This window comes from Chiloscyllium plagiosum, chromosome 3, assembly GCF_004010195.1.
Source record: "Chiloscyllium plagiosum isolate BGI_BamShark_2017 chromosome 3, ASM401019v2, whole genome shotgun sequence".
NCBI classification, from domain to species: Eukaryota; Metazoa; Chordata; class Chondrichthyes; order Orectolobiformes; family Hemiscylliidae; genus Chiloscyllium; species Chiloscyllium plagiosum.
In genome coordinates, this window is record NC_057712.1 from 78,763,456 (window position 1) to 78,782,314 (window position 18,859).

Below are 18,859 nucleotides of genomic sequence, written 5' to 3' on the forward strand. Positions count from 1 at the left end.
CTTTCCTCATTCCTGAAGAAGGGCTAATGCCCGAAACGTCGATTCTCCTGTTCCCTGGATGCTGCCTGACCTGCTGCGCTTTTCCAGCAACACATTTCCATCTCTGATCTCCAGCATCTGCAGACCTCACTTTCTCCTCAAGTATGTATTCCCCAGTCCCGTCTTCACATTAACCAAATCCTCCATCTGTAGTCACTCCTGCAAGCAAATTAAAGTAATTAGCCAGATCTCGCCCTCATAAATAAAACTGTCTCAACCTACATGTAATAAATCATTAATGAAAACACCCCACTACCATGAATAAATCCTATTCATAATTGATGCTATCTGTTCCAAAAATACTTTTTCCGTGTTTTCCCCCAGGCTTTACGTAAGTTTGTCCTTTGTGGAGGCTTTTTCTTTCATATCCTGGCCTACACCCCTCAACCAACATCACTAAAGCATCTATCTTGATAATTGCAACATTTCTATTTGTGAGTCTTGCCACACACAAATTGATTATTCTGTTAATTACATTAGATTACTCACTTAATCTGTCTATGGTTCTGTTCTGTCTCTTTCAAATTTCCTCATAACTTGCAGTCCCACCTAGTTTTGAACTGATACAAAATTTGGATGTATTACTCTTTGTCTATTTGTCTCAATCATTAATATAAATTACAATTAGCTGAGGCCCAAGTACTGATTCTTGCAATACTGAACTAGCCATAGATGCCAGCTTGAAAATGTCTGATTTTCTTTGTTTCCTATCGATTAACCTATTTTCTAATACTCACCCTCTATTTCATGGTCCCTTGATCATTACTGTTTCATGTGACAACTTGAATCATGCCTTTTGGAAATCCAAAATATCCAATACCTACTTGTTCCCCTCTATCTACCTTACTAGTTACATCCTCAAATACTTGAATCAATTTGTCGAAAGTGTTTTTCTTCCTTTTAACTATTTTGACATATTTTCATCATATCACACTTTTTTAAGTGGTTTGTAAAGCCTGTCTTTGTAAATGATTCCAGTACTTTTCTGATGACAGCAGGGACCAGTAGCTAAGAAAGCACTTGGAAAGTACCGATTCCCTAAATTTTAAAGAACATTTGCATTCAGTGTTTCTCATTCTATCTAGGGATAAAAAGAATGTTTCCTGGGGCCAACCACATATTTATTTTATTCCATAACTTCCCCAATGATTTATCCAAGTGAGCTATTTGAACCATATGGGCCGGAAGATTCCAGGTGCAACAGCCTGTATGGAATGATCCCAGTCAGTCAGCTGTATGTAGAGTTTGTGCCACACTTTCTGAGGCACAATAGTCACATACAGATTGCCGCTCTGCTCTTCTGTTTTTATGTTAAGAAAGATCTCTGCGTTTCTGACAGGTGAAACCTATCAGAGCTCTTTCAGAAATGTGGAGTCATGCTTTGGATGTTACAAGTCCTTCTCAATGCGGGATCGTCAAGGGAAGCCCTTGACTCCCACACCATTTTTGACATATTCTACGATTTGGAGTTCCAGTATCACGTACAGTCACTTCAACAATTCCCGTGAACAGGTTAATACCTAAGTTAAGCTGGAAGGTAGGATACTAGATGCGTAGGCAATAGAGCGCTGATTTAAAAGGTGCTTTTGGAGGGTTCCAGGGAAAGGGAAATTGCCCAGTGAAATCTTCAATTCTATGGGAACTTTTCCCAGAGTCTGCTATATCAGCAATTCTGCAGGGTCCCAAGCACCAATCCCATCTCCGCCACATAAATAACTGACCATTGGAAAATCTGGGTCAATCAGATTCACTGGCAGCAACCTTCCAGAGCATGTCCCAAAAATTGCCTTCAGCATTTGTGGCTGATGTTGACTGTATTTGTTGCATCAGTGTTCCCCTTTGGGGTAATAAAGTTTTGGTAACTTTGTATTTTATCCTGTTTGTACTTAGCGAAGGCTTGAGACTCACGATATAAGCTTCAGTCACTGATGCCAAATCTGGGAATGATTATTGAGAAGGAATATTGTAACAGTCTTTTAGCTATTGGATGTAGTACAATTGAAAATTAGGAAGACATGGGGCTGATGACCTAGTGACTGAGTTCAGCACATTTACAGATAGGGTTCAGCGGGTGAGTTTAGACCTCTGAAGTGGACTGGGACCTCAGAGGTGATGTGCTGGACCTCCATGAGAAGTTTGAAGCCTGTGCAGCACAGAGCATGTGGCCTTACAGTCTGTTTGTAGATGTTGTTTCAAAGTACCGTAACCTAGAAATTTAGCGGTTTATTTTAATTCACCACAAAGGGCAAGGGATGTGCAGAAATAAGATTAAATTTCAAACATCTTCTTCCATTTCCAGCTTTATTGGCATCAGGTAACGATAACTTAACTACTTGTGATGTAGGTCCTTTGTTTAAATATGTTGATGGGGGCATGTTGCTCAAATTTTAACAGACTTTCAGTTATCAGGACTTAGTGAACTGCAGCAGCTGAAGGGAGATGAGAAGCTCCAGTATATCAGTAGATTGCTTTTACAGCACTTCTTGAGGTCTAAGAAGAAGAAGAACACTTCCACACACCACTTTCTATTCCTACATAACTCTTCCTTGGCTCTTCAAGCTCCCTAACCTGCAGGCCAGTCTCCCAAACCCACTCACTGATTTACATTGCCTTACAATTCCACTCCCTCCCCCCAACCCGATCAACTGTCTCGTACCCAAGTGTCCAATGTACAATTATAGTTGGGATGCTGACTCATTTGATGAAAAATAAATATGAAGAAAACCATTGCAATCCATTCAAGAATCTTTTAAGAAGTTTTTAGCATGTTGTACTTGCGGTATTTATATTTGGTCATTTTCATAATCTCAGGTTGTCCTAAACTGCTTCCTGGCATGGTTTACACTGTTGTAATATTGTAAACCCAGCAGTCAATTTCCCCACAAATAATCGTGAGACATATGTTTGTGTTGGTGAAGGCCAAAATGATATTGAAAGAACTGTCCTGCATTTTCTTGAATAGTACCATATTTTTCAGTCCAACTGAAAGGCTTAGAAGATTTTAGTTTAATGTCTCATCCGAGATTGTGTGTTCAAATGTCTGGTGTGTTGCCAGAACCCACACTTACTGACTATGAAGTGGGAGTCTGTCACTGTGCCAATAAAAGATATAAGTAGCAAAACATGTTTCATTTAGTATACACTTAGTATAGTGCTTAGTTTTGTCATACTATGAATCAAAAATATAAATTTCTTTAGATTAGATACAATGTGGAAACAGGTCCTTCAGCCCAACAAGTCCACACTGACCCGCAACCCACTCAGACCCCATTCTCCTACATTTACCCCTTCATCTAACACTACGGGCAATTTAGCTCAGCCAATTCACCTAACCTGCATGTATTTATCAGGGGAAAGTGATTTTGTGTACCCATAGATTTTGATAACACCACTCGCAAGGAAAAATGTTTATTTTCATTAAATCCTGTAACAAAAGCATTTCTTGAGTATTTCTGAGATAAAACAATCAAAATTTTACATCTTAGGCTCATCAGGACAATATGCAAGAATACCACTTTAACAGATAAACCAATATACTGCATGAGAGACAAGTGCTGACTGGTTGGCTTGTGGACTCTGATTGGTGGAGGCATTGCTGTGGAGAATGCACCAATTATTGATGATTGACAGTTAATAGCCAGGCTTTGTTTGCATTTGAAATCAGGCTTCTTGACTCTGATGTTTAGGGCATTGCCCTGAGGGATGAACCAGCAAATAGCTATCACTTATTTTGTTGAGATGGAACAGGCACTGTGTTACACTGCAAGCCTGACTGATGGTCTGAAATATTACTTTGCACACTCAAGATTATCAAACAAAGTGTCCAACCATGTCCGATCAGCATATGCAAAACCTGCAACACAGTGCCCAACATTAGAAGTGGTTCTGCAATTGGACGGAATGGCCTGGATATTCCTGAGTGTGTGAGGAATTATGCTGACTACCAATATAGGTTTGTTAGCTGTGCTTGCAGTGTGGCACACTTGCTTATGCTGGAAACTACAAATATTAACACACAGAGTCTTGCTCGCTACAAACAGAAGCAACATATATTTGAATTGCTCCTTTGACAAAACGTATCTTCTCTTCAGTAATACTCAAGTTCTGCCCTACCAAATGACAAAAACACTTCCTTGATATGTGCCCCAGTATCTCCTCCTTTGACTTTAATAAGTTTTAGTCGGGCTACGTTTCTAAGAAGCACTGTGGGGCATTTTCTTAATTTAAATATGCTACTTAAATACAAATTGTTGTTGGTACAGAAATAACACTGGCCAGGTCCAGATGAAAACCAACTCATCCATTGGAAGCTGAGCCCACAGCTAAGTGCACAATAGGTGGGCTGAATTTTCTAATTGCAGGACACTTTTCACTGAGAAGTTAGACCCTTCCTCGGGAACAGCCAAAAGAATTATTGGGTTGGCAGCTCCATTGCTCCCAGCAGTGCTTAGAACTCAGTGCTGTCCATTATTGGAGATCTAGGAAAAGTCCTGAAAAGAGAAAGGTAAGTCTGAAGGTTTTACAGTGTCAGAAGTCCCACGACACCAGGTTATAGTCCAGCAGGTTTATTTGAAGTCACTTCACCTGACAAAGGAGCAGCACTTTGAAAGCTTGTGATTTCAAATAAACTGGGTGTCGTGTGACTTCTGACTTTGTCCACCCCTGTCCAACGCCAACACTTCCACATCATGGAAGAGGGATCCAACAGCCCACAGAGTGGGGAGAGAGTTTTAAGTGGGTGGGATGGGGGAGGTTATGTTAGCCAGGCAGCATGGTAGAAAAACTGGGAGAGAGGGAGTGAATGCTTCCAATGCTTTATCCCTAAATCAGTTGCCCCTCCCTTCCCATTTTTCATGGTGTAGGTGTTTAAAAGCACACAGCCCATTCTTGCCTATAAGAAATACAATTGTCCATTTACTGTTTATTCATATACAGGGAAAGGTTGCCAATTTTGACACCTGCAGATGTTGGAGACATGCTCAGTAATTGGCAAGAAAGGTGGCTAGCTGGACAGTAATTTTACATTCACCCTCCACATTAAAACATACCCAGTGCAGGAATGTAATATCGTTGTTTTCAATAGGATGTGTTGTGTTTTGTTGCTACTAACTGTTATAAGAAGCTCTTGTTTACTGGTGTGTCAAACCTCCTGGCAATATGTGCTGAAGGATTTGTCTGTTGTAGTGTGGATTCCAGGATTGTCACAGACTGCATTGCCACTTTGTACAATGTAGGTTCCTGGTTATTCTGTTACGTTTTTCCATTTATTTCCAATATATTGGCAAATATTAAAACCATTTTGAATAGCACATAAAATGCCAAGCAGCAGGTAAATGCTTTCCTGAAACACTGTCAGTGTCAAATTAAAATATCCTTTTACTGTACCAGAATCTAGGAAATATTTAAAAACTGACACCAATGCAGCCACTAGCTCATTCGTGACCTCTTTTAAGATGTTAGGATGAAATCCCATCAAGACCTGGAGAATTGTCAGCCCACAGCTTTCTCCAGTGCTTCTCCAATGATTGTACTTTCACCACGTTCCTCTCTCCTTCCCACCTTCTGATTTACTGGAATGGTCTTTATATCCTTTATTGTGAAGACAAAAGCAAGTATTTATTCATTTCATCTGCTGTCTCATTATTATCTATTATCAACTCCCCATTCTCAAGAGACTAACTTTACTTGCTCTTTTTTTTCGATATCTGTAAAAACTCCTATCTGTATGAATGTTGCTAGCTAGCTTCCTCTCATAGGTTCTTTCCCCGAATAACCTTTTATTCATTCAATTATGTTCTTTATGTTATGACCCATCATGTTTTCACCTTTATACTATCCAGCACTTTCAGTCATCTCTGGGTATCATGTGGAGTGAATCAATCTGCTTGAAGAGTAGCTTTTGGAAGAGGCCAAAGTGAATCATCCACTTACCACTTCTGACTGAAGATAGAGAGGCATCTTGGTTTTTGTTTTGCACTGACTGATATGCTGTGCTCCCCAATTGTTGAGGATGGGCATATTTATGAAGCCTCCTCCTCCAGCGAGTTGTTTAATTGTCCACCACCATTCATGACTGATTGTGGCAGTACTTCCAAGTTTAGTTCTGATCCGTTGGTAGTCCCCAGAACATTGGCCTGGGACTCTGGGTTACTAGACCAGTGATATTACCGCATTATTTAGTGACATCGTGCCAAAGCCCTTGTGCTCAGAACATATTTAAAGAGTTTTATTACATGACTTCTGCCTAACTACGATCAGAATTTTAAAAATCAGTTGTGTATTTCAAATGAGAGATTGACCAGCTCATGTCTGTGCAGTTATCTTAGCCATTGCTTCATGGGTTGAGTGATAGATGTTATGTCCAGTATCTAACAATAGAATCTTGGGTGTTTGGCTTTGCTGCCTTATTAATGGGCCAAATAGTGGAAACCAAGATTTAGCACTCAGTGCAATAAGTATGAGGGTGGATGTCTTCGCATGCAACTAAGTCCATGCCCATACTAGTGAAAGAGCTTGACTGGTCCAGCTCAAATCAGCCAGTTAAGAGTGTCTTGGCAAATCATGAGTCTCGAGTGAAGTCCCACCCTGCCAGAGATGACAGCCAATCAGAGGCCAGTCATTTCTGGGTCCAAGAGATCATCTCTAGAGGCCATTCCTTCAGGGATCCAATTTTGTGACGTCTGGCTTTCAGGTTACATGAGGTAGGAGTCACTGGAAGATGTGTTTTGGGAGAGGTCAGGGTCAAGGGCACATTATGTCTTTATGGCAGGTGAAATCCCTCTTTTGCCCTCCATCTTGCCTCTGATTGATCCCAGATTTTGGCAAATGAGGCCTATGAGGTCATTGCTGAGAGTGAAAGGATTGTTGTATCTCTTTCTGGTATTTGTATGGGTTTGTTTCAAATAGGCCTTACATTGTGTAACACTGTTTGTGTTTTTTTTTAATTTTACAATAATTTTATAATAAACTTGTTTCTGTTAAAAGTCCATTGGCAGCTTCTTGTGAATATAATCACTATGACAAACAAATGACAAAAATGTGGTAGTTGAGGAAGAGACACAGGAGAATGTTTTTGGGATTTAGTGATGACTGTCAGGATGGGGTTGGTTAATTAGATCTTCACACGATACAAAGAAATGTCAGCTGTTGGATAATGGATAATTGGAAACATGCTTTCTTGGAACATTTAAACTTAACAGAATACAGCATCTAAAACTCTAAAAGGAGGCTTGGTTTAACTTCCCCTGACTATCTTACTGTGTAAGGGAATGGCTGAATTGCCAGGACTGCACCATGTTTCTGAAAGAGCAAGAATCGGAAATGCCAGGGAGGAATGTAGAGCACAATCCCTTGTGCAGAATAAATCGAAGCAGAGTGACAATCAGTGATTGCCTCTCCTTGGTTTGGGCTCAAATGAATATCTGCTTTCTCCTCTGCTTTATATTTTTATTCAATGATTTAACCTCTGCGTTTCGTATGGACTTTGATTCAAGAGAGCTTAGCATGACGCGTGCTGTTTAACCCACAGGTTGTTTACTTTGGTGACAGTATGCGCTCGGATATATTCCCTGCTCACAGCTACAATAATTGTGAAACAGTCCTCGTGCTGGAAGAACTAGAAGTTGAAGCCAGCCAACAAGTTACAACAGACAGAAAGGACTCAGAGCCATTAGAGAAGAAAGGAAAATATGAAGTAAGTGTTCACAATTAACTACAGATAATAATCAGTTTGAACAGGTATGCTAAAAGGAGTTGTGAAACATACTTGAAAATAATAAACTGTACAGTGATTATTCTGTTGTCAATTGCAACCAATGTGAATGATAACTATGCAGCAGCAAAGTGCTAAACCAAATTATTTGTACATGATAACATTGTAGCAAAATAGTTTATAAGTGGGTAGATTTTGTGGGCTGGGAATGTGTTTTTTTTTTCAGCAAGTTGATCTTTAAATTCACTTGGAGGTTTTCCTGATATAACTTTTGCTGCTAATTACTTTCAACTCAATATGAGTATTCTGGTGGAAAGTTCTGTGCACGTTCAACACAGCTAGCCCAAATCAACAATGATGGGGTTTAAAGGCATCCACACAGAGGTCCAGGAATGTATTGCTGCCCTTTGGATACTTGTATTTTGCATGCAAGCACCATATGCGTAAGTCTTGACTTTCTCTGGGTCTCGTCACGTATAGCAGTCAACACCTCAATAATCGCCACTAATGCTGTTGGAAATTTGGGTTGATTTTTCTGAGTTGTACAGACTGTCCTCTTATCAGTACTTCATTTGATATAAAGTGTTTTAAAACACCAGTAGTTACAAAGAGCATAACAAAAATGAATTTTTTCATCTTTGCCTTCTTAGGCAAAGCTGCGATTGCACTGAAGAAGGTGGGGTGGTGAGCTGCCTACTTGAACTGCCATGGAAGGGTAGGTGTCAGGAAGGTGGCTCCAGGACTTTTTCCCATTGACAGTGAAAGAACAGTGCTACAGTTCCAAGTCAGGTTGGAGTGTACAAAGTCAGAAGTCACACAACACTAGGTGAAAGACCAACAAGTTTATTTGAAATCGTAAGCTTTTGAAAGTGCTGCTCCTTCGTCAGATGAAGACACCTTCATCGCCCGATGAAGGGGCAGCACTTCAAAAGCTCATGATTTCAAATAAACCTGTTAGACTATAACCTGATGTCGCGTGATTTCTGGCTTTGTCTACCTCTGTCCAGCACCAATACCTTCACAGGATGGTATGTGGCTTAGAGGGAAACTTGCAGACCGTAGTGTTCCTATGTATCTGCGTCCCTTAACATTTTAGGTGATAGAACTTGCAGATTTAGAAGGTACGATCAAAGGAGCCTTGGTGAGTTGCTGTAGTGCATCTTGTACACTACTTTTTTGAAAATATTTTTATTGTAAAAAGATTTATTTTTTATAAGATTACAAAATTACAACAACAATAAACCAACAACAAAACTATTCTGTATAAAATTATAAATTATAAAAAGAATCAGAAATAAAAAACACAAACAAAACAAAACTGTACTTATGTGCAAGACAAACAACTCAGTATAAGTAATAAATAAATAACACCGCTGAGCACAACAAAACAATAGCTCCCGAGTTTCGAGAGCATTGAATATAACACCCGCATTTATTCAAAATTCTTCCTCTGAGGGAACCAAGTTCGCCAAGGGAACCAATCAGATCATCATGGCTACACAAAAGCCCTAATTAAAATGGCAGACAAACCTGCATCTAGGTAATCCAAATAAGGCTGACATGTCTTACAAAATTTTTCAGTTTTTTGCTGCACCATATTTGTGAGGAAGTCCAGGGGGATATGTTCCATGCTTAGCTTATGCCAACCTGAGAGGCCTGAGGGATTTCAGTCACCCAACACATCAAAATGTTTTCTCTCGTACAGAAAGTAAGGATATTAAAATGTTTTCTCCTATGAGTATCTAAAGAAGATAAATTGGGCAGGCCCAGGAGAAGAGAGATTGGGTCCATCTTAACTTGGGTCCCCAAGACACTCCCTATTACTCCTGCCACAGCACTCCAGTACGTATGAAGTCTGTGGCAGGACCACAGACAGTGAGTGAGAGTACCAGTACTCATTTTACACTTGGGGCACACTAAGGATAGCCCACCTTAAATTTCAAGAGACGGTCTGGGGCCAGATGGACCCTATGAAGAATCTTTAACTGTGTGGCATGAGTCCTATTACAGATCGAAATCTTTCTCATATTTTCACAGATATCCTCCCATGTCTCAAAGGAGATCTCAACTCCTAACACTCTCTCTCAGACCTCTCAGTAGCTCAATTTCACCCTAAAGACCACCCCCCAACAAATGATAAAGAGTACGAACTGCTCTTGGCATGAAGCACTGTGTTCTCTATATCGGATCTGTCGGAATCGGTCGAGAGCGTAGTTCCTTTTTGAATAAAGTTCCTAATTTGGGAAAAACAAAAAATGTCTCTGCTAGATAATCCATACTTGTGGCTGATTTTTTTTTTAGATTAGATTAGATTACTTACAGTGGCTGATTTTTTTTTTAGATTAGATTAGATTACTTACAGTGTGGAAACAGGCCCTTCGGCCCAACAAGTCCACACCGACCCGCCGAAGCGCACCCACACAGACCCATTCCCCTACATTTACCCCTGCACCTAACACTACAGGCAATTTAGCGTGGCCAATTCACCTGACCTGCACATTTCTTTGGAGTGTGGGAGGAAACCGGAGCACCCGGAGGAAACCCACGCAGACACGGGGAGAATGTGCAAACTCCACACAGTCAGTCGCCTGAGGCGGGAATTGAACCCGGGTCTCTGGCGCTGTGAGGCAGCAGTGCTAACCACTGTGCCACCGTGCCGCCCACCGTGCCGCCCATTGGTCAAAGGACATCAATGTTTTGCCCTCAAGTAAGTCACCCAAACAGAAACTCACTGAGCTGCCCAGAGTTTAAACCCGGGGTCCATTATCCCTGGTCAGAACCCCGGTATACTAACTATAGGAGTAAGAAGAGAAGTTTTAGATGTATTACCCTTACTGTGCCGCATTGCCCTCCTCACTTTGACAGTATTAATAATTATTGGATTGTGACAGTACTCAGCAACTGTCCTCATTTTATCTAGAGCAACAGGCTAGTAAAGGGACATTTTGCCTAGGAGGCCTCAATATCCAACCACATTGACGCTGGGCCCTTACGAGCCCAGTTGCTCACAAAAGATGAAAGGGAGTTTAATTGATATCTTCTAGTATCCGGGAGGTCCACTCCCCCCAGCCCTTCTGGCAATTGCAATTTGGCAAGCTTAATAAGAGGCCACCTGTGGTGTGGAGCTAAACCAGCCATGAAGTCTCCTAAATGTTTGCCTGGGAAAAATCAAGGGAAGCATTTGCATAGGGTATAGCAAACAAGGAAGGACATTGATTTTCATAAGGGCTACTCGACCTAACCAGGCTATTGGAAGAGCCTCCCATCTTTGAAGATCTTGCTTAATCTTGTCAAGCAAATGGACAGAATTAGCCTTAAATAACGGAGTAGCAACCAAAGCTAAATAAAGAAAATCCCCCCGTGACCACTTAACGGGAAACCGTGACTCACCCTCAACGTCAGATATTCCCCAAGATCCCCCATAGGCATAATCTCCAATTTGGAAAAATTAATTTTATTCAAAGTTTGTGAGAAGATTTGTAGCTCGGGTGCTCGTTGTTATGGTTCTGTTCGCCGAGCTGGGAATTTGTGTTGCAGACGTTTCGTCCCCTGTCTAGGTGACATCCTCAGTGCTTGGGAGCCTCCTGTGAAGCGACAGAAGCGTCTGCAACACAAATTCCCAGCTCAGCGAACAGAGCCACAACAAATTAATCTTATAGCCTGAAAAGGAGCCAAATAAATTAATACATTGAATCAAATGGGGTACAGAAACTACTGGGTTCCACAAAAAGTTAAGAATGCCATCCGCATATAATGCAGTCTTATGTATCTTTGATCCCTCTTCTGGAACAGTTATGTTGGGATCCCTATGGATAGCCTCTGCCAATGGTTCAATCACCAATGTAAAAAGTAGAGGTGAAAGGGGACAACCTTACCGACTGCCCCTGCAGATACTAACATTACTGGATCTCACGGTATTGGTGAGAACCGCAGCCAGAGGATCACTATAAAGGACTCTACGCAACCTAATAAAGACTTCAGCTAGACCAAACTGTTCCAGGGTGTAAAAAAAAAAGTCCACTCCACCCGGTCAAATGCCTTCTCTGCATCTAAAGAAATCACCAATCCCTGAACCGATCGCTGCTGACATGCTTGGACCATATTAAGTAATCTCATAGCATTGTTGGAGGATCTGCAGCCCTTTATAAAACTCATCTAGTCCTCTTTGACAATGGAAGGTAACACTGTTCCCAGCCTTAATGTAAGAGTCTTGGACAAAATTTTAAAATCAGAATTTAGAAGTGAAATGGGCCTATGGGAAGCACAGTCCTTCAGGGTCTTCCCTTTCTTAAGGATGAGAGAGATATTTGCCTCTCTCAAGGATGGCGGGAGGCAATCATGACTAAACAAGTAATTGTACATGTCCAGCATTGGCATTGCCAATATATTTATAAGTTCTTTGTAGAATTCACTACGGACACCATCAGGGCCGGGCGCCTTTCCACTTTGAAGCTGCTTCACAGCCTCTTGTACCTTTTGCACTGTTAAAGGGGCATTAAGGAGAGACAGCTGTTTGGAGGTCATGCCTGGAAGATCCAGGTTCCTAAAAAAGAACTCCGTCTTAGCCCATCTGTCCTCACAGCCTTCCAACTGGTGTATACGGAGTAAAATGATCTTTTTAGAAACACAAGTAAGAATTCCAGTCCCTTCCCTGATTGAGGTAATACGGGGGGGCATCTTTTTTCCAAGCCAGATATGCCAGATATTTGCCCGGACTATCGCCATGCTCAAACAAGCTTTGTTTCACAAAGGGAAGTTCCTTCCTCGCTGTCTGCATGAACATCGAATTCAAGGTGGACCCCAGAGCTGTGACCCGCTGCAACTTAGCCACTGATGGCCTATCAAAATATGGCATCTCAGCTGCCTTTAGTTGTGTCTCGAGCAAGCGCTGCTGCTTTCCCTTTTGTCACTTCCGACTGGCAGAATAAGAGATAATTATCCCTCTGGCATCAGCCTGAGCAATCTTCCAGAGAATAGACTGGTAACTAGCCATATCCGAGTTACTGGCCAAGAATGCTTTAAACTCATTAGAAAAATACTCAGTGAACTTACTGTCCTTGAAAATAAAGGGACCCGTTCACCAGTGCCATGAACCTGCTACATTACCCTTAATCTTCACTACTATACTATACTATACTGCTGCATGATCGGAAATGGTAGATTCCCAGTTGTGCGGGACATCACGGAATCCAAAAAAAGTAGTGAGGGCTAGGAAAGATCAATCCTAGTATGGTATTTGTGCGGATTAGAAAAAGTTAAAGTCCCTAACCGCAGAGTAGAGACACCTCCAAACATCCACCAGTCCCAATTCCACACACAAATCAACTAGTTGCTCAGATTGCAGAGAAGGTTTTGGGGGGCCTTTGGGCATTCTATCCACCATGGGATCCAGAAGACAGTTAAAATCTCCCCCTGTAATAATATGCCATGACGCAATTGAAATCAATTTGGAGAATGCATCCATCAGAAATTTAAGGGGGTATGCCAGGGGACAATAAACGTTCAAAATACCATACTCTTCATAAATTGAGGCTTTAAGAATTACATACAGTCCATACTCATCTTTAATACAATCTATAATTTAAATGGGAGATTCGTCCAAACGAGTATGGCCACTCCCCTGCCCTTAGTATTTAAGGATGAAAAAAGCACCCAATCAAACTCACCCTGCTATAGTTGTAGATGTTCCTTATCATCAAGGTGAGTTTCCTACAACAGGGCAATATCGTCCCTCTCCTTTTTAAGACTCAAAAGCACCTTTTTCCTCTTGACCGGCGAGTGACTTCCTTTAATGTTCCAGGTACACCATTTGAGACCACAATTAGTCATGATCCTCTACAACAACATTTGAACTTCCGAAAGGAAGAAATTGACTTACAAATCGCTGAGTATAGATGAAAATAGACTCTTGGAGCCTAAAAATACGCACACTAAAACTACTACATCTAACAAACTAACAGAACCTTCAAAAACTACAAATACAAAAACCAACAAACTAAACCAAATACAAAAGGCATTTAATGGGGCACTCTACACCCTACCCACAGGGTGTAATTACACATCTCCCATACAACTCCATAACTCATTCCTGCTTGAGCCGCACTCCAAACTCAAGCAAAAGAAAGAAAATTAAAGGTAAAATCCACAAAGGAGTAAAACATGAGCACTCTACCCATCCCCAACTATACATTAACCCCAATTAACCTCGAGAAAAAAAATCCAACAACACTTTCTTCAAGAAAAGGAGAGGTATATAGAAAAGAAAAAAATGATCATCTATATCCTTCACATCATCCAGTCTATTACAAAATGTCCAGAAAGTTTTTCACTTTTCCAAAGAATCAAGTGAGCATACAGACCCATCATGAGAAAAACAAAGCACTGCCTAGTACCTTACAGAATACTGAATGCCAAGGTCTCTCAGTCTTCTCGTCACCTCATCAAAGGACTTCCTTTTACGGATCACAGCTGCAGAAAAGTCCTGGAAGAGCATTATCTTGGATCCTTTATAAATCAAAGCCTATGGATCCTTCTCCTGCACTTTGGAAGTTTCCATTATTCTCTGCTTGTCCCTGTAACATCGCACAAGGACTGGGCCGCTGGTCTGAGCCACGCCTGCACACTGCAACCCAGTGAACTCTGTCGACCGTTACCGGCCCATCTTGGCCTCCCAACCAAGAAAGCACAGCAGCCAGTCTTCAAAAAAAACTTACTAGCTGCTCTCCTACCACTCCCTCCGGCAGCCCAACGACCTGGATATTCTTTCTCCCACCCCTGTTTTTGAGGTCGTCAACCTTCTCTGTTAAGGCCCAGACCTGTTTCTCGAGGGCCTGGATCACTGAGGACTCGATCACAATTGCCGATGCTGCAGTCTGCCATTCAACCTCCTCCATTCGCTTTCCGAGCTCATCCAGCTCCTGTTCATGTTTGTGCAGCATGGCCAAGATCGGTTCCAGTCTGGTGCGACTTTCCACAATCGAGGCCTCGATCATCTCTCGAAACTTGACGAACTCTGCAGCCAAGGTCTGTTGGGTAAGTGACTCCAGCGGAGATGCAGAGGACGCTGAAGCTGTGGTCACAGTCGCGGGCGTGTCTGATGCTGATGGGGAGTGTCCCATGTGTTGGGACTTACTCAAACCTTTTCTTTTTGTCAAATTCCCTTGCCTAAAAAAACATAACGATTCCACAACTGTCTAATTATTGAATTTTTCAGAGATAGCTTAGGTGGGGAGGGTAAAAGCACCGCTTCACCTGAGTTGTGGTGTAGAGCTCAGCAGTGCAGACCTTTCACATTGTCGCCATCTTGGAATCTTGGATCTCCAGATTCCCCCCCCCCCCCCACCTCGTACACTATTAACTGGCACCATTGAGCATTGGTAGTGAAGAGAGCAAATGTTTATGGTAGTGGATGGGGTTTCCATCAAACAGACTGGTGTTCTGGATGGTGCTGAGTCTGTTGAGTGCTGTTGGAGTTCCAGTCATAGAGGTTAATGGAGAGTATTTCATTACACTCCTAACTTCTGTCTTCTGGTTAGTGAACAGGCATTGGCAAGTCAGGAGGTGAGTTACTCTCCACAGAATGCCCCACCTCTGACCTGCTCATGTTCAATATTGCCTTCAAGTCATAGGCAATTATTTTCATCATATTTTTGCAATTGCCCATGTTTCAAACAAATGTGGAATGAGATCAGGAATAGAGTGGCACTGGTGGATCCCAAACTGTGCACCATGAGTAAGTTATTGCAGTCTAGGTGCCATTGCATAGCAGTATTAATTTTCCCTGCCATCACTTTGCTAATTATTCAGGCATTAATTGGCCAGTTGGAATTGTTCTGCTATTTTTGGACAGGACATACCTGCCCAATTTTCCACATTATCAGGTCGGTGCCAACATTATAGTTGTACTGAAATAAACTAGACGAGAGGTGTGGCTCATTCTCGATTACATGTCTTCTGTACTGTAGTCAGAATGTTGTCAGAATCCATAATCTTTGCCGTATGCAGAGTCTTCAGTCACTTCTTGAGAGAACTTGAAATGAATTAAATTGGCTGACGACTGGCATCGGTAATGCTGGGGACCTCTGGAGAAAGCTGTAATGAATCATCCCCTGAGCTTTTCTGGCTGAAGATAGTTGCAGTTACTTTGGTCTTGTTTTGTGCACTGATGTTCTGGGCTCCCAAATTATTGAGGATGGGGATATTTGTAGAGCCTACTCCTCCAGATAGTTGCTTAATTAACCACCACCACTCACAGCAAGATATGGGAGGACAACAGAGCCTAGATTTGATTTATTAGTTGTGGCTTAGCTCTGTCTATTTCATACTGTGTCTGTCATTTGGCTTGCATGTAATCCTATATTGTTGCTTCACTTCATTTTTAGGAATGCTTAGTGCCGCTCCTGGTATACCCTTCTACACTGTTCATTGAGCCATATTTGACTCCCCATTTGATTATAGTGGCAGAGGAAGGGATATGCTGGGCGTTACAGAATGTGGTTGAATGAAATTCTGAAGCTACTGCTGACATTCATGGATGCCGAGTTCATTATCCCTGGCCGAAATCTGCCCCATTTATCATGATGGTGATGCCACACAACATAATGGAGGACACCGTTAATGTAAAGACGGGATCCATCTTCCTAAAGGTTTTGTAATGGCCACTTCTACCTGTATTGACATGGACAATGGGTATGTGACAGGTTGAATGATGAGGATAAGGTCACGTGGGTTACTCCTCCTTGGTTCCCTCATCACCTGCCACAGAAGTCATCTAGTAGCAATGCCCTTTAGGATTCTGCCAACTCAGTCAGTAATTGCAGTCTTGGTGATGGATATTCAGGTTGCCTAGCCAACATACATTCTGCGCCTTCAGTGCATCTTCTACTGATGTTGATAACAGGGGCAGAGAAATGGGAGGACCTGATGCTATGAGATATTGGGACAAACCTTCCTGACTGCTGCCAACTCTAATGAGTCTGCCTTGCCCATGGGACAGGTCATACTTATAGATTGAAATGATAGTGTCTGGGACATCAGCTAGAAGATATGATTCTGTAAGTATGACCATGTCAAGTTGTTGCTTGCTCAAACTGTTCAACTGGGTCACCCAAATTTGGCACCCACACCCAGCTAGTTGTGAGGAGGACTTTGCAGGTCAACAGGACTGGCTTTGCTGTTGTTACTTCCAGTACCTAGGTCAATGTTGAGTTGTCTGTCCAACTTCATTCCTTTTTTTTAGACATTGTAGCAGTTTAATACAACTAAATGGTTTGTCAGGCCATAACAGAGGACATTGAAGAGTCAACACATTGCTGTGACATCACATGTAGGCCAAACAAAGTACGGACAACAGATTTCCTTCCTTCAAGGACAACAGCAAACTAAATAGGTTTTTATGACAATTGGCAATGTTTTCCTGGTCACTATTAAACTGGTTTTCAACTCTGCATTTCTTAATTAAACTGTCATAATACAATTTGAATCTATGTCCTCACAGCATTAGCTTGAGTTGTTTTATATATTCTATGTAGGAATTTTGTCCTTCAGTAATATAAATTGTCCTATACCACTCAAGTTTTGGTTAAGTAGTTTGTCTTCATCTCTCAAATCTAAATTGGGGATGGTTGAGAGGATGAAACTTTCTCTCTGTTAGAGTGGAAGGTTTAAACTGCAGGACATTTGAGCACTGAATATTTCTTTCCAGTAGACACCTCCATTCATATTTTGCTCAATCCAGATTTTAATGATTTTTAATCACCGAGGAAGTACTGCATTATTGTAGTACCTCGATGTTATGTCCTGTCTTCCTAATCATGTAATTTGTGTGTATACTAGTGGTCACTTGGTAATAGAGAAATGGGTTCCGGCCCAACACCTCTTCCTCAACTACTGTAGGTTGGCCATCAATATTTATGACATATTCACTGAATCCCACAGTTAACTGGACTGTACATCCTCACACCATGCCTTGTGTAAAGACTGCATTCCATTCTCCCAGTTTCTCTGTCGCGTCTGTTCCAATGTTGCCAGCTTCTACAAGGGGGTCTCCAAAATAACCATCTTCTTCCTCAATAAACGTTTCTCCATTACTGTCGTTGACAGGACCCTCAGTCACATCTGGCCCATCTCTCGTATTTCAGCCCTCACCTCTTCTGTTCCCTCCCAAAACAATGGTAGGGTTCCTTCGGTCCTCACTTACCACCCTCCAACATCCACATCCGAAAGGATCATAAGCTGCCATTTTGGCCACCTCCAGCAGGATGCCACAACCAGACACACATCCACCTCCCCTCCCCACCCCATCTTTTCCCTTGTCAGCATTCCACAGGGATCATTCCCTCTAGGATACCTTGGTCCACAACACCAACAGCCCCATGTCACCTTCCCCTGGAATCACTGACCATGTAACATCTGCCCATTTACTTCCTCCTTCCTCAGTATCCAAGGCCCCAGCTACGCCTTCCACGTGAAGTAGCGATTTACCTGTACTTCACTTAAACTAAGCTTCTATATTTGCTGCTCACAATATGGTCTCATAGAGTCATAGAGATGTACAGCATGGAAACAGACCTTTCGGTCCAACCTGTCCAAGCCGACCAGATATCCCAACCCAATCTAGTCCCATCTGCCAGCACCTGGCCCATATCCCTCCAAACCCTTCCCATTCATATACCCATCCAAATGCCTCTTAAATGTTACAATTGTACCAGCTTCCACCACCTCCTCTGGCAGCTCATTCCATACGTGTACCACCCTCTGTGTGAAAAAGTTGCCCCTTCGGTCTCTTTTATATCTTTCCCCTCTCACCATAAACCTATGCTCTCTAGTTCTGGACTCCTCGACCCCAAGGAAAAGACTTTGCGTATTTACCCTATCCATGCCCCTCATAATTTTGTAAACCTCTATAAAGTCACCCCTCAACCATCGACAGTCCAGGGAAAACAGCCCCAGCATGTTCAGCCTCTCCCTGTAGCTCAAATCCTCCAACCATGGCAACATCCTTGTAAATCTTTTCTGAACCCTTTCAATTTCACAATATCTTTCCGATAGGAAGGAGACCAGAATTGCACGCAATATTCCAACAGTGGCCTAACCAATGTCCTGTACAGC

The 18,859-nt window shown here is 42.0% G+C and overlaps 1 protein-coding gene across 1 annotated transcript in view; it reads left to right on the forward strand.

Annotated features, from left to right (window-relative positions):
- Positions 1-18,859, forward strand: part of nt5dc1 (5'-nucleotidase domain containing 1) — a 575,653-nt gene that overhangs the window by 516,511 nt on the left and 40,283 nt on the right. Inside the window, exon 10 of the mRNA XM_043675150.1 lies at positions 7,568-7,732. Within this exon, the coding sequence (XP_043531085.1) occupies positions 7,568-7,732 (165 nt within the window). The remainder of the gene's footprint in view (positions 1-7,567; positions 7,733-18,859) is intronic.